This window comes from Sylvia atricapilla, chromosome 6, assembly GCF_009819655.1.
Source record: "Sylvia atricapilla isolate bSylAtr1 chromosome 6, bSylAtr1.pri, whole genome shotgun sequence".
NCBI classification, from domain to species: Eukaryota; Metazoa; Chordata; class Aves; order Passeriformes; family Sylviidae; genus Sylvia; species Sylvia atricapilla.
The window spans coordinates 35,816,845-35,830,861 of NC_089145.1; the positions used below are offsets into that span (position 1 = coordinate 35,816,845).

Consider the following 14,017-nt stretch of genomic DNA (forward strand, 5'->3'; position numbering starts at 1 on the left):
CTTTTTTTATGCTTTGCCAATTATTTTTCACTCTCGACTTTTCAGTTTATCTAAACTGACACCATTGTCTTTTCCTGTAAAAGTCTATTTGTGTATAAAACAAACCGGTTTTGACTTTGACCTTTATTATAAAAAGTCCATAATACATCACTAAACTAAGGCATGTAAAAAATAAGAGCTACAGTTGGCTTCCCATGGGTTCACTGCCTTTTTTCAGTGCCACAGAAATTCAGAGTCCTTGAAGTTTGCTGAAAATACCAAAGAAAAACAGTATTTAGAAGGTTTATTTTAAAAACAGTTCACAATGCTATTCTATTTATCTAAGAAAGACTTGATAATGTGTTCAATTATTTAAAGACCTGAAGTATCTCATGGTGTGATATTTTTTATAGTCAAGTAGAAATAAATGGGCTGATCCATTATTAATTCCCTCAGAAGGCCTCTCCAACAAGGAGAAGATTAAATTTATGTTTTTCCTAATGGGTTATACTGTCATTTAAACAGGTAGATTTTCATCCATTTTAAGCCCTTTGATACATTTTAATACTTTCTTGGTGTTGCAGCTGGCTTTTTTCTACTCAGTGGAATGAACGAGTGCAGATTTAAAAATATGTGAAATCAAAGCCTGAAAGTGACTTCTGGGCTTGATAATTATCACGAAATGAAGCAAAAATTGTTCCTAAATTTAATTAATTTATGTAACAACCATCATCCCCAGAAACAAATCTGCTTCCCAATTACGTCTGTATAACTGAAAATCAGGCAGTGCAGCCATCTCTCCTTTTACTTTTGGATTGTGCTTCCCATCATTGATATTTCTAAATTTCTAAATTTATTGCTTTAGTTCTGGGCATTTGAATTCATTACACTGCCTATGTATGAAGTGTAAAGTTAAGCTGCTGGAACATTCAAATATTACCACTTTCCTGTGATTTCTCTCCTGATAATCAGAAGCTCAGCACACCAGAAAAATCCATTTACCTGTCTTCAACTGTCTTGTTGGAGGGGTAGAACACCTTGAAGGAAAATCCACTTCTGGGAAACGAACCCTGTGGAAAGAAAAGGGAGGGAAAAACCCCCACATTTGTGAGAGGAAAAGGCAGTGCAGGGAGTGAGAGGTTGGGACTGGGGTGCTCCTGAGGCCTTACAGGGTTGATGCAGAGGCAGTCGGTGTTGGTGACAGTGAAGGGGTCATGTTTGTCAGCGGTGACGAGCACGTCTGGCACGGGATAAACCCTCAGGGAATAATCGTAGGCCCAGAACACGGGGCTGACGTACAGAGGCAGCGGGCACAGGTGCCCCTGGGACAAAATGGTCTTTACAAACTGCAAAAAAAAAAAATAAACCCCACAAACATTTGGATTGAAATGTTTACTGCAAGCTCAGTTCATCCCTGTACGTGTGTTAATAAAAAAGCTTTTTGAACCTGGAAATGTTTGGGGTTTTTATTTTACCTCATTCCTTCTGATTAATAATGATTTCTAGATAGAGTAAACAGCAACTCTCCTCCAACACTGAGCTGCTCTTTTTCTTGAATTGTGGAGGTTTTAATACACAAAGGCCTTTTTAAAGCACATCAGCCAGTTTTTGAAGATGTGAAAAATCCCTCATCAATCAGACTCTCCAGAAGAATCCACTCACCTGTTCCTCCAGCCCAGAAAGTACCAACAATGCCACAACACTCATTTTTCAGTTTTTATTTTTGTTATTGCCTTCCACTTAACCGCAAGACCCACACTTGAAAAGTCTTTTAAGTCTTTTCCCTGAACTGAAGAAATAATTTGATTCCTAGATGATTTTCCTTTCTTAGTGACAAAATTTCCCTTTCTCTCTCTGTCTTTTTTTTTTTTTTTTTTTTTTTTTTTTTTTTTTTTTTTTTTCCTTCACTGATGGCTGAATTAAAATAGGCAAAAAAGGCAGAGGAAAAGTGGATTATGCAAAAAACAACCTACAGAAAGTGCTGCAATTCTACATTTCCTTCATGATTCCTTCCTGGAAAGCCCTGGATGAGGATAGAGAAGTGTCAGGAATTAAAATGTGCCCAAAAAACCAAAATACCTCAGTGTCCATGGGGAGTGTTCACAGAGACACTGAGCTAAAGCAACTTTCTGAGTCAAGCAAACAAAAAAACTCCTGTAAAATAAATAAAACCAGACTCCATCCATCACTGCAATGAGCCAGGACTACCTGGATCGTTCTCATTCAATTATATCAGTAAATCCCATCAGCTCCTGCTGTGGATTCATTAAGGAACCACAACCCAGAGCTCTGTGCTGATGTGTGAGAAGCAGAATTTCAATTTCAAGTGAGGAGACAAAACAAGCAGATGAATTTCAGAGAAAGTGACCTGCTGCTTTACTGCAAATGGCACTGGGCAACCCATCAAATCTTTAAAAAATGGTCATTTGCATTAAAATTTGCCTTTAGGAATCAGTGTTTCTTGGCAGGATGGTTGGTGCACACACAGTTGGCTGCTCTGACTATCATGGTTTGAGTTATTTTGCTGTCAAGGTAAAGCAAAGTAAGAATACTAAATGTATGAATCCTTCTTACAACCCCTCTGGGTTACTCACACAGTGTGTCACAAGAATGAGGATCGGAGTCCCCAGAATCCAGCCCTGCTGATCAATAAAATCAAAAATCTTGGCACAAAGTGCTGGACTCGACTCACTCACGTGGTTGGGAATGTCCATGTTGCTGCTTGGGAAGCGGACACAGTTCCTGCACATTTTGTTGACCAGATCTTCCCGAAAAATGATGATTTCTTGGGTGCAGTATTGAATCCTGAGTGGAGAACAGCAGTGAAATTAATTCAGGTTCACCGAAAAATGAGCAAAATACATTATAAAGTTCTAATACAGCCAATTGAATGTAAATAATTTTTTTCCCTTCTGATACAGAAAAAAACATGACACTTTTGAGCAGGATTTTTATATTCAATATCATTTTTTTAGCATTACTTCCTTTTTTCACTTATTTTTTTATGCCTTAATGTATTTAAAACTAGTTACAATTCATGCAAGTGAAGAATTCTATTAATTTGAAAAAATTTAAGGCAATTTTCCCCAAAAATCTGTAGTTTTGAAATTTTTTTAGCTAAAAAATATAATTTTAGAAATAGCTATTACATGGTTACCTGCAGGGATTTGTGGTGAAAACTGAAAATGGCACCAGCTGTCTGAATTCCTGAGTGATATTTTCAGCCAAGGGGGGTCTAAAATAATTAAGAGGTATCAACAAAGACTCTTACCATCTGTAACTCAAATTTCACTCAAAATTCCAAGGTTTTGAGGAAATTAAGCAAACTGACCTTGGTAAAATAGAACCAGGCCCAGGATCTTCAGGACCAGGGACAAATACAAATCGACTACTGCAAAAAAAAAAAAAAAAAAAAAAAAAAAAAAAGTTCAACAAATCTCTTTTATATAAACTGATCCTAAAAACTGGGTCTGATGTTCTGAATTTAGAGAGCAGGAGCCAGGAAAGTATTCTAGGGAGAGACCTTGGCTCTCTCATTAGCAGTTTCCATTCCCAAGCTATTTTAGATAAAATCAAACTTATCCTGCTCCCAAACAAACCTGCAGGCCCGTTACAAAACCAGCTTTTTATCTGATCACAGCTGGCTCACAAGACAGAGAAAACAGGGTAACTCTCAGCTTCTTCAAGTAATTAAAGGCTTCACAAAATAAAGAGATTTCTCCTTGCTCTGTACCTTTTATGGATGTTGGGATGTTCACATATAATATCTGCCAAAGCCTTCAAAGAACCTGGGAAAAACAGGACATAACACCTGGTTAGGAATAAACACACCTTGGGTGAATCAATCCCTCCTCTGCTGCAGTGCACTTAAAAAAGAAAGGTTTATTTTCTGCTCTCTTCATTTGTTTGCCATCATTATTTTAATTCAATGCACATGTCTGGCTGTTTATAAAGACCTTCCTACCTTTCAGAGACTGGATTTGATTTTTGCCATATGGTGCAGATGAAAAATTTCCACAGAAGAAAAAGCAGGTGGGAGGTGCAGAGGAATAACCTGGGAAAAGAGAGGATCTGTGAGTGTATCCATTCACTCCAGCATCTTCCAGCACTCAGCCCATTACAGGAAAAGCTGCAACTGAAACTGCACTTCAAGCTCTGCTGCTATTAATACACCTGACTGATTTTCTTGATCCAGGCTGTTTTTAGCTCCAAAAGGTGGTGGCAATGTACAAATGTCACTTTGAGGGAGCCCTCTGGCATTTACAGGCTGAGTTCCAGCACTGTTTGTGTGTATCCAACTGCTGACCCAGCCAGAGTATTATACAAAGTGCAATTACAATAAATAATGCTGTTTTAAAATGTATAATTGCCTTCAAGAGGAAAACAGCAAGCAGGCAGCACTGGATTGCTATTAACCTCCATGATCATTCCAATTTAAGGGCTCTCCCAACATCCAATTCCTCCTTTGGCATTATAAAGCAACAGTGACTGGAATTGCCTGAACAGTCTGAGGATCTGATGAGTGCTCACCCATCACCCACTTCAGAGCAAAGAGGGAAAAAAGAAAACTGATTCCCATCCCTGAAATAAAAATAGAAACAGCTACTCAGGCATTCATCTCACATCCCAGTTACTCTCCATTTTCCTGACACACAGAATCACACTTGGATTTACTTCACTGGTTTTCAAAGGAGCTGGTAAATAGAACAGAATTGCTTATCCCAGAGAAATGGCTCATCAATATTTGCCCTTGCTCTCCCCCTCAGCTGCTCATTTAGTTTACAATTAAGAAGGTTATCACTTGCCTGTTCAAGTCTCAAAATAGCAAATGCAAGGTCTGCATCTCTGTCAGGTGAACTCAGCACATGAATCTCACTGACCAAAGTCCCTTTCTGCCCTCAGCACCTGCAATCCTGGGACAGGCCCAGTTTGCCCCCAAGGATTTTTCAGCTCTGATCCAGATACTGAACTGGTTTTGTAACTTCTGCATGATTGTGCTAATTTGTGTCCAGTTCTCTTTTGGTGAGGAGCAGTTTCCCACCCTGAATTCTGTGTTGTTTTTAAACCACTCACTCTCACACTTCCATTCTGCCCGAGGCAGGAGGCACAAGCTGTTCCAAAACTGCTGCAATACAAAGGAGCAATTCATAAATGCTTGTTTTTCCTGGTGTTGTCCACGTTACTGATCCCAGAGTCCAGGAAAGGTTTGGGTTGAAAGGGACCTTAAATCCCATCCCATTCCAACTCCCTGCCATGGGCAGGGACACCTTACACTACCCCAGGCTGCTCCAAATCCCATCCAGCCTGGCCTTGGACATTGCTAGGGATCCAAGGGCAGCCCCAGTTTCTCTGGGAATTCTATTCCAGGGCCTCCCATCCTCCCAGCCAGGAATTCCTTCCCAATATCCCATCCATCCCTGCCCTCTGGCAATGAGGAGCAACATTCATCTCTCTGAACTAAGGAGTTGTCTTTAAGCTAAGCCCAGGAAGAACTTTGAGGAGCAAGGGAAACATTCTTATCAGAGCCCAGAAAATGGCTGCTGGTCAAAACACCATTTGTACTGAGGATTTATGGAAACAAGTCATGAAAACAAGGCGTAGAACAAGGTTTAGAGTGAAAGCAACTCTCACCTGAAAACATCATGCGAAGCTTTTCCAGCACTTCAGCTTTGTCCAGCCACACATCAGACACAAACACAAACATGGCATCTTCATTCTCCTCCTCCAGCTGCTTCAGCTTTGCAGAAGCCTTTACTGATGAGGAGGAAGGCCCTCCAAAGAAGTTGATATTCCCATAGAAGGCTCTGTATCATTAAAATGCTCCAGTTAGGATCCCAGAATGGTTTGGATTGGAAGGGACCTTAAAGCTCATCCCATTCCAGCCCCTGCCCTGGGCAGGGACACCTTCCACTATCCCAGGGATCCATTCTCTCAGCAACAAGGAATTTATCATTCCCATGTAGCAGTTATCTGCCTTTGCAATTGAGAAGGGCTTACATCCCAATTTTCATTAATATGTAGAACCCAAAGGCCTTTGGAAGGGTTTTTCTGCCAACATTACAGGTTTTAGTGCCTGAAGTCTCAGAATTGCTTACTTTAAACGATACTTATTTTAAAGCATTTGGAGAGGAGGAAAAATAACATACTTGAATGTCAGAGAAATTACAAAATAACCATGATCTTACTTAGAAACCCATAGGAAAACATGGAGTGAGGCTGCCAAAAGTCACTTTTTGTACCTCGTGGTAGCAGAAGGCTCAGTGGGCGGAAATCCAAAAGCGTTCACATGAAAAACTTCATCTTCATACCAACCTAGGAGGGTTTGGAACAGCAAAATAACCCTGAAGTTTTTCTAACAGCATCATGTCCTAGACATTAGTCAGAGAATTGGCAGCCGTGCTGCACTGCCAGTCCCAGCCTCCATCAATCCCTCTCTTGTGGCAGCTCCACAGAACCAGGGCACGGAATGATCCAAATAGAAGAAGGGTTGAGGAAAAAAAAATCAACTTTTTTTTTAAAACCAGCCAGTTCTGTGCATGGATTTGCAGCACAGCCACATGAACACACAACAGCCTCAAGCCAAGGAGGAGGAGTGCAGGACAATAGGAATCATTTTGCTGGTCCTGTCCTGGAAGGGTCCCCATCCAAGTACCCCTTGTCTCAAATCCTACTGTTGAGAACAGAAGGAACAGGGTGATGTTTGCTTATCCTCACTCTCATTTCTCTCCCCCCAACTTCTACGTACAAACATAAAACACACTAGAAACCAGACTGAGATCATGTATCTTGCACAGAGGAATATTCTACATACAGAACATAGAGAAATAACCTTCTTTTTTTGGGTGGGTTTTTTTTGTGTTTTTTTTTGTTTGTTTGTTTGTTTGTTTGTTTTTTCCCTAAAACAAGGCTCCAAAACTGCAAGCTCTTACATCATCCTAATGAGAAGCCTCATTAAAGCTTTGCCAGCACAAAGCAGCATTTTCACATTGTTAAATCATTCCTTTGGTTATTCTAGGCTGTCTTCCTAAGCCAGTCATAACTTCTCTAAGCATGCTGGGGCCAATCCTCAAAGCAAAAGCTGAAGGCCAAAAATCCCAGTCACAAACTCACTGATGGTCACCAAAAGGAGACTTCTCTGCTCAGCCACATCTGGCAACCACAGCTGTAACAGAGTAATTTATTACAAGCTAAAAAAGAAACCCAGTCTGCTTTACCTTCTGCCAGAACAAAGCAGGATTCAGTGTATAAACCACTGTGGAACTGGTGCAGGAACGTTAAGGAGTGTATTTTTCTTAGATTTCAACTAGGCTTTTTTCACCAAAAGTTGCTTTCCAGCTGGTGTAATAGGTTTGGACTGCACTGAAAGTTCACAGGCTGCCTGGAGAGCCTGGAAATTCCCTGGTACCTGAGCAGCTAAGCCCAGAGAGAACCCAGGAACTGGAACAGGCTCTGCCTCCATGGGGAGGAAAAGTGACCATGTCCAAGAGAAAGGCAGGAGCTGCAGCAGCCAAGGAATTTGAAATGAAGGAGAAAGACAGAGCTGCAACTCTCAATGTACAATTTTTAATGGCCAGCATTGATTTACTGTTCAATTTTAAACCCTGCAGGTCTACAGGAAATTCCTCCAGCTCTTCCATCACAGCAAAAGGATATTGCTTTACTAAGATCCAGCTGGACCACTCCTGTGGGGTCTTCTAGGAAATATTTCCCCTAAAAAACAGGATTCATTAATAAAGCAAAATATTCCAAACACACAAATGCTTCAGTCAGAAGCATCAATTAGTCAGCATTTAGAAATAATTTGGCTGGTAAGGTTTTAAGCTGGCAAGAACTGAAAATAATGTAGTTTATAGTAAATGTATCTCAGCAGCTTCCCTGGGAGCTGCTGCAGTTGGGATTGGTGGTGCTTCCCTCCCTAAAATCACAGTCCAGGGCTTTGGCAAGTCCAAACTCAGCCATTGGAAGTTCCAGCCTCTCAAGAAGTGACATGCCAAAAAATCCTACCAGTTTCTGGTTGCTGACATTAAAAATTTTATAGTGTGAAGACAAGGAAAGGCATTTTCCCCACACACTGGCACTGACTGCTTGTGGAAAAGTCTCTTAGAATGGGACAAGTGTGAGATATTTAAGTTTTCTCATTTTCTAATGTATTATAGCACTGGATGAGCAATGATCAGAGACTCCACAATAAAAAGGAACTCACCTCCTTGAGCTGAGTGATCATCCCAAGCACAATCACATCTCCCACTTTAGCTGTATTGCCCAAGAGAGTTTCTACTGTCTTTAGCTGGGATCAAAGGCAAAGAATCCAATCAGAATTAAATCAAACTCTCCTGGTGCCTTTTCCCAAGCAAGACAAAGCCCCACACAGGACCTGGTTTTAGACAAACATACAAATGAGCCAGAGGATACGGGCTCATTGCAAAAACAATTCATATTTTTGAATGTGGCTTAGGAGAAGATTCCCAATAATGGCTGCTAGCATAAAGAACTGCTGTGATTATTTGGATTAAAAGTGAAAAGAACTCCATTTATTACCTGGAATTTGCTCTTGCTATCATCAGGATGAGCAACAACTGGTGAAGGAGTGAAGAGCTCATGTCTGTGAGTCCTCTGCAGAAACCAAAATTGAAGTGATTCAGTTTAAAAATAAATGAGCACTGTCAAAAAGCCAGCTTGCTACAAGCACTATGCAAAACACTTCAGAAAGTTCTTTCTCTATTTCATCCAGCAACTCTTAATAATTCAGCCCCTTTGACAAGAATCTGGTCCCAAGAACCAGATGATCAATAACACCAGATAATAAAACTAAGCCTAAAAAATGCACTGGGTAATAAAACCAAGCCTAAAAAACGTGTCATGAAAGCATCTGTAAAGGTTGCTAAAAGACAAGCTGGGAGGCAGGGAGTTTATGGGGCAGAGAGGTGCAGTAGCAGGATGGATTTATGGCAGGAGATATGGGATCCACCCCTGTGGACATTCCTGACCTGCTGCAGGATGGAGTAGCGCTCCTGGAACAGTTCTGCCTTGTCCCTGGCAGTCCCAAATAAACTCGGCCCAGGCAGGTCAGTCATGGACAGGCTGCAAGGAATTACCACAGTCACCATTTAAACAAAGGAATATTCCACACATCAAAATTATTCACTGATCTGAAAGGTCTGGGAGGCTGTAAAAGCTACACCAGGATTTAGGTATTCCATGAGGGACATTCCTGCTCCAGAATTCCTTCTGTATTTCTACATCCATTTCACTCCCCCCTGACCCACAGGCCTTGGGATTTATCCTTCCACTCAAAGAGGCCTTTGCAGAAACCCACTTTAAAAAAAAAGCAGTTATGCCTTCAAGCAGTTGTGGACAAAAGCACTGTTCCTCCAGTTTCTCACCAGCTGCTCCTAATTTTTCTTTTTTACCATTTGGAGCTCTCCTTAGAAACCCCCCCAGGGCTTCAGGGAGCTGCAAGATACAGACTAAGAAATAAATACAGGCAACAGACAGATCAAATTTATTACAAAAATAAATTTAAACAGCTCAGTGTGAGAGAAAAATAACCTCAAACTACCTTCAGTGATGTATGTCCTTAGCCTCACTGTCTTTTTTATTCATTAGGTAGCATAAACTTGGCTTATGGTCTTAAACATTTATTACCTTTCTCACTCAGGCTTCAGCTGAACAGAGACAAGAGGGAAAGATTAAAACCAGACTTATCCTATAGAAACAGAGGCTTTGTTCTTAAAACAGGAAGTGCTTGGAACTTAAAATATGGGAGACTTACGGCAGAAACTTCTTTCTTTCTGAATTATAAATGTAACGTGGAACGTCAAAGGCTCCAATAATGTTGAAAACATTTTCTCTGAAATAAGAACAGTTACAGCATTAACTGAATGTTACCTTGCAAAACCCAAACCACTCTGTCATTCCATGAGGTGGATGAAACAAACTAGCAAATATGCAGGATAAAATGACATTTGTTTTCTTCATTATCATCACTGTTTCTCTTTCTATTTTATATTCCATTTTCTATTTTATTTTCTCGTGCATCTTCTAGTTAAATAATTAAAAAGACTTGGCCCTGTGATCTGTAAAGCTTTTCCCTTCAGGACTCTGCACTGAGAATCTGTACATATGGATTTCTCTTCACTTCTGCAGCAAAAAAAGCCCCTACATTAAGTATAAAAAAGCACCACAAAGTCAAGTCACACTCAAACCATCCGCATCATAAAGATTCCAATGGCAAGGAGCAAAGCTAAACCCAAATTTTCTCCATCCTGACAGGCTGTGGGATGACAGGATCTAATTGACATGCCCAGCAAACCATCTCCTTTCATGCTTTGCAAAAGGAAACACATCCATCAGGATCACAAAGTTCTCAGGAACTCCAGCAACTGCTCCACAATTTTGTTATCACAGAAGGGAAATCATTCAGGGCTTAAAAAAACTAAACAAAAAAGCAGGAGCAGCTACCCCAGAGGAAAACTTTTCCAAAGTGCTCTCAGAAAAGAAAGGAACAAAACCAACCTGAGATAACTTTCATGCAGAGCAAAGCAAATAAAGCATGGAGAGAAATGTTGGTTAATATTCAACCTGTGGCACACACCACACACAAGCCCAAGCATCTGAATTCCAGAAAGTCAGGTTATATTCAGAAAGTCAGGTTATATTCAGAACTCCCTGGAGGCCCAGCCAGAAGAACAAAGGCAGCACCAGGAAGGCAAAAGCACAGAGCAATGACTGCACGTGGAACTCTGCAGAAAATGCAGAAAACGAATGGCTCTGGCATTCACTTCCCCAGGAGGAACAAGGAAATGACAGCAGCTCCCAGAACTTCCAATCAAATTAAAAATGTCACCCTACATGGCCTCATCTGGGGCCCGGCTGCATTCCTGGACAGCTGCTTCCACCACAGGCTGCTCAACCATATTGGATGACACTGGAAAGAAAAATCCCAAAAATTAAAACTGCAGCAAGGAGGGAAGTGGGTATCTAACATTTCATATAAAATGGGTGAGTCTCCTCACAGGAATACACACAAATAATACATATTTTCTGTAATGACACATGGATGGGTCAGTTAATATTGCCACCAAAAGGACACATTCCTAGGCAAAAAAAAAAAAATCCCACAGACACTGGCCCACCCTGAATTCCCTAAACATGGAGAACAAGACAATTATAGTTCATGCAAAGCTACCAAATATATCACAAATGTGTGAGAGCTGAGCTTTAACATTCTGGAGGTTAATTTGGTTCCAGTACATTATCCCAAGGATTGCTGCCATAAGTATTCCAACAAAATTCTGCAGATGGACACATTGTTTTCATGGATCTAAACTGACAATTGAAATTAGTTTGAAGGCCTCCCCACCCTCACAGGTAAGAATTCCTTCAAAATATCCCATTCATCCCTGCCCTCTGGCGGTGGGAAGCCATTCTCTGTGTCCCATCATTCCATGTGTAAATAGTCTCTCTCCATTTTAAAATTTAAAATTACAGTGTGAGGTACAACAATGTCCACAAAAACTTTTAGTAACTGCCACTGAAAAATGTTATGACTCTTGAAAAGTCAGGATATTTACCGCTGCCAACTCTTTAAATGGCACAGATGTCTTCTCTGACACCGCAAACTCCAGTGTTCAACCAAAATAAAAGGCCAGAAAATACATTTATCTCAATCAACCCTTTACACTACAATGACACCTCAGTGCCTCTGCTTCCAGTGACTGTCTTTGTCTTGACAACATCAGAAATGCCAGGAAAACTGGCTCAAGAAAAGAAATTGTTTACTTACAAGACTGCTTTTCAACTGCATCGATGACATTTTCAATTAGATCGTCAAGTTCTCCCTCACTGGTGGACTGGAAAGCTTCAGTGAGATACTTCAGGGCATCCCTAATCCCAGAGGAGAAAGCACAAAAAGCAATTAATATTCAATAGTTCACACAAACTGTGCTGATTTTGGCAGGTGTGCACATCATCACCACACGGCTCGTGGTTAAAAAGCAGAAATAATTAGTACTGCATAACAGCACCTTGGTTCAAGTCAAAGAAAAAGATTCATTGAGATTGAAAATATCAGGGAAAAGAAGTGGAGAAGCTCAGCTTCACATAAAAGTTCCACGTTGGAAGGGGAATTCTGGAGACAGTGCGGTCCAATCTTCTCCTGAAGGCAGGGCTGAGGTTATGTTGACCAGGGCCCTGTGGAGCCAAGCCTTGAGTATTTCCAGTGAGGGAGATTCCAGCACTCCTCTACTCCATCAACTTCAAAGTTTAATTACTATTACAATGAAGAGTTAAATTAAACTTGTGCCTGTTGTCTCTTGTCACTGTGCATCCTTGAGAACACTTCTTGCTTTTCAGAAGACTGGAATTAGCTTCTCATGAATCTCCCCTTCTTGAGGCTAAAAAACCCCAAATTCATCACATCCTCTCCATGTCTGGTTCTCTGACCCTCTAATCATAGAATCCCAGACTGGCTTGGGTTGGAAGGGACATTAAATCCCATCCCATTCCAACCCCTGCCATGGAAAGGGACACCTTCCACTGTCCCAGGCTGCTCCAAGCCTCATCCAACCCGGCCTTGGACACTTCCAGGGATCCAGGGGCAGCCACAGCTGCTCTGGGAATTCCAGCCCAGCCACTTCCCATCCTCCCAGCCAGGCATTCCCAATTCCCAATCTCCCATCCATCCCTGCCCTCCAGCAGTGGGAAGCCATTCTCTGTATCCTGTCCCTCCATCCCTTGTCCCCAGTCCCTCTCCAGCTCTCCTGGAGCCTCTTCAGGCCCTGCAAGGGGCTCTGAGCTCTCCCTGGAGCCTTCTCCTCTCCAGGTGAACATTCCCAGCTCTCCCAGCCTGGCTCTGGAGCAGAGGGGCTCCAGCCCTGGAGCAGCTCCGTGGCCTCTCTGGACTCACTCCAGCACCTCCACATCCTTCTCATTTTGGACTCCAAATCTGGACACAGCCCTGAAGCTGGGATGTCACTTGAGCAGAGCTTCCAGCTCTTCCTGCTTCCCTCACACACCAGAGCCTGCAGCCCGAAACAACCCCAAACTGCCCCCACGGGATCTGCTCCAGTTTATCAGTATCTTTGAAACTGGAGTTATTGTAATTCTCAATAACACAAGATACAGAAATCCAGTTCTTCCCTCAACCTTAAAGTCTCTCATTAAAGATCACAATTTTCTTAATAATGTCATCTGTTGGCCAACCAAACTGGCATTTTGGTCATCAGCCTGACCTTCAAAATGTCTCGGTTCATGAACTGTAGAGTCAGGATTTCTGGACTTGTGCTCCTCTCTAATGAAAGTATCAGGGCACTGCCCAAAACAATCACATCCCATCCACAACAGAATTTAATTGATACTAACATGTAAGAAAGAAAGGGAAAATAAGAGAGATGGGAGACCCAGTCTCTTATAAATCATGACACCTTCCACTGCAAGCAGGAATTCCTTTTCATTGACCTTGGTTATATATCTCTATATAATACACCCTAATATATCTGAAAATACACTATTCCTGTCTTTGGAAATGCCATTTCTTCCTCCGGCAAAGAATGCTGAGCAAGTGGAGCTCGGAAAGAGATCCCAGAGTTCTCAGTGTCAGAGGCAGAGAAAAAAACTCAACCAAACACCCAGCATCAGGGAGGGCTCCAGGGGGAGACCATGGGCAGCTTTTGGCGGTGCCCACGGCCTTAAGAGGGATGGACGGACTATGGAAGAAAAGGTCCCGCAGCAGCACGACAGGGAAAAGATGACTCTGGAGAAGCCTCGATGCTGGGGGAAGGAGGAAGAGGCGAGAAAAGCAGCAGCACATCCCGAGGAGGCGCCGCGGGGGATGCGAAGCGGCCCCGACCCCATCCCCGGGCCCGAGGCTCGCCCGGGGCCGATCCCCGCGGGCGGAGCGGCTCCGGAGCAGGGTCCGGAGCAGGGATCGGCCCGGCGCTACTCACGGGCGCAGGAGGAGCCCCCGCAGCCGGAACGCGGAGCCGAGGCGGCGCCGCAGCCGCTCCGGCTCCATGGCGGAGATGGCGCCAAACGCGGC

The 14,017-nt window shown here is 42.4% G+C and overlaps 1 protein-coding gene across 2 annotated transcripts; it reads right to left on the reverse strand.

Moving 5' to 3' along the window:
* Window positions 1-108: 108 nt before the first annotated feature.
* Window positions 109-14,017, reverse strand: POLE2 (DNA polymerase epsilon 2, accessory subunit). 2 transcript variants are annotated; one of them, XM_066321463.1, is made up of 19 exons: window positions 13,926-14,017; window positions 11,765-11,865; window positions 10,831-10,906; window positions 9,752-9,829; window positions 8,967-9,060; window positions 8,518-8,592; window positions 8,183-8,266; window positions 7,633-7,689; window positions 7,194-7,242; window positions 6,219-6,291; window positions 5,611-5,783; window positions 3,944-4,033; window positions 3,713-3,767; window positions 3,311-3,370; window positions 3,137-3,214; window positions 2,676-2,784; window positions 1,149-1,325; window positions 982-1,049; window positions 109-248 (listed from the first exon to the last, which is right to left on the reverse strand). In XM_066321463.1, the coding sequence occupies exons 1-19, from the start codon at window positions 13,991-13,993 to the stop codon at window positions 230-232; spliced, it is 1,584 nt and encodes a 527-aa protein (XP_066177560.1). In that variant the 5' UTR covers window positions 13,994-14,017; the 3' UTR covers window positions 109-229. The 2 variants fall into 2 exon arrangements, with proteins under 2 accessions (XP_066177560.1, XP_066177559.1); XM_066321462.1 differs by having other exon boundaries at window positions 982-1,325.